The 216-nt window shown below is 63.9% G+C and overlaps 1 protein-coding gene across 1 annotated transcript in view; it reads right to left on the bottom strand.

Annotated features, from left to right (window-relative positions):
• Positions 1–114: 114 nt before the first annotated feature.
• Positions 115–216, bottom strand: part of DPYSL5 (dihydropyrimidinase like 5) — a gene marked incomplete at both ends in the record, with an annotated part of 2,989 nt that continues 2,887 nt past the window's right edge. Inside the window, 1 exon segment of the mRNA XM_029087239.1 lies at positions 115–216. This exon segment is cut by the window's right edge and continues 31 nt beyond it. Within this exon segment, the coding sequence (XP_028943072.1) occupies positions 115–216 (102 nt within the window).

Raw genomic sequence — 216 nt, 5'->3', positions numbered from 1 at the left:
CACAGCCTGACCCCACGCCGTGGCACAGCACCGGAACAGCCCAACCCCACACCGTGGCACAGCTTGACCCCACGCCGTGGCACGGCACTGGCACAGCCATCACCATCCCTTTACCTTCTCCCGTTGCACCAGTTTCTTGTAGACGGAGTCTGGGAAGGAGCGGAGGGGGCAGAACTTGCCGGTGCCCTCGGCGCACATGAAGACGCCGTTCTCGTA

This window comes from Antrostomus carolinensis, unplaced genomic scaffold (genome assembly GCF_000700745.2).
Source record: "Antrostomus carolinensis isolate BGI_N321 unplaced genomic scaffold, ASM70074v2 scaffold38451, whole genome shotgun sequence".
In the NCBI taxonomy this organism is placed as follows: domain Eukaryota; kingdom Metazoa; phylum Chordata; class Aves; order Caprimulgiformes; family Caprimulgidae; genus Antrostomus; species Antrostomus carolinensis.
The sequence above is the reverse complement of the archived record's forward strand: the minus strand, read 5'-3'. Positions and strand labels throughout refer to the sequence as shown.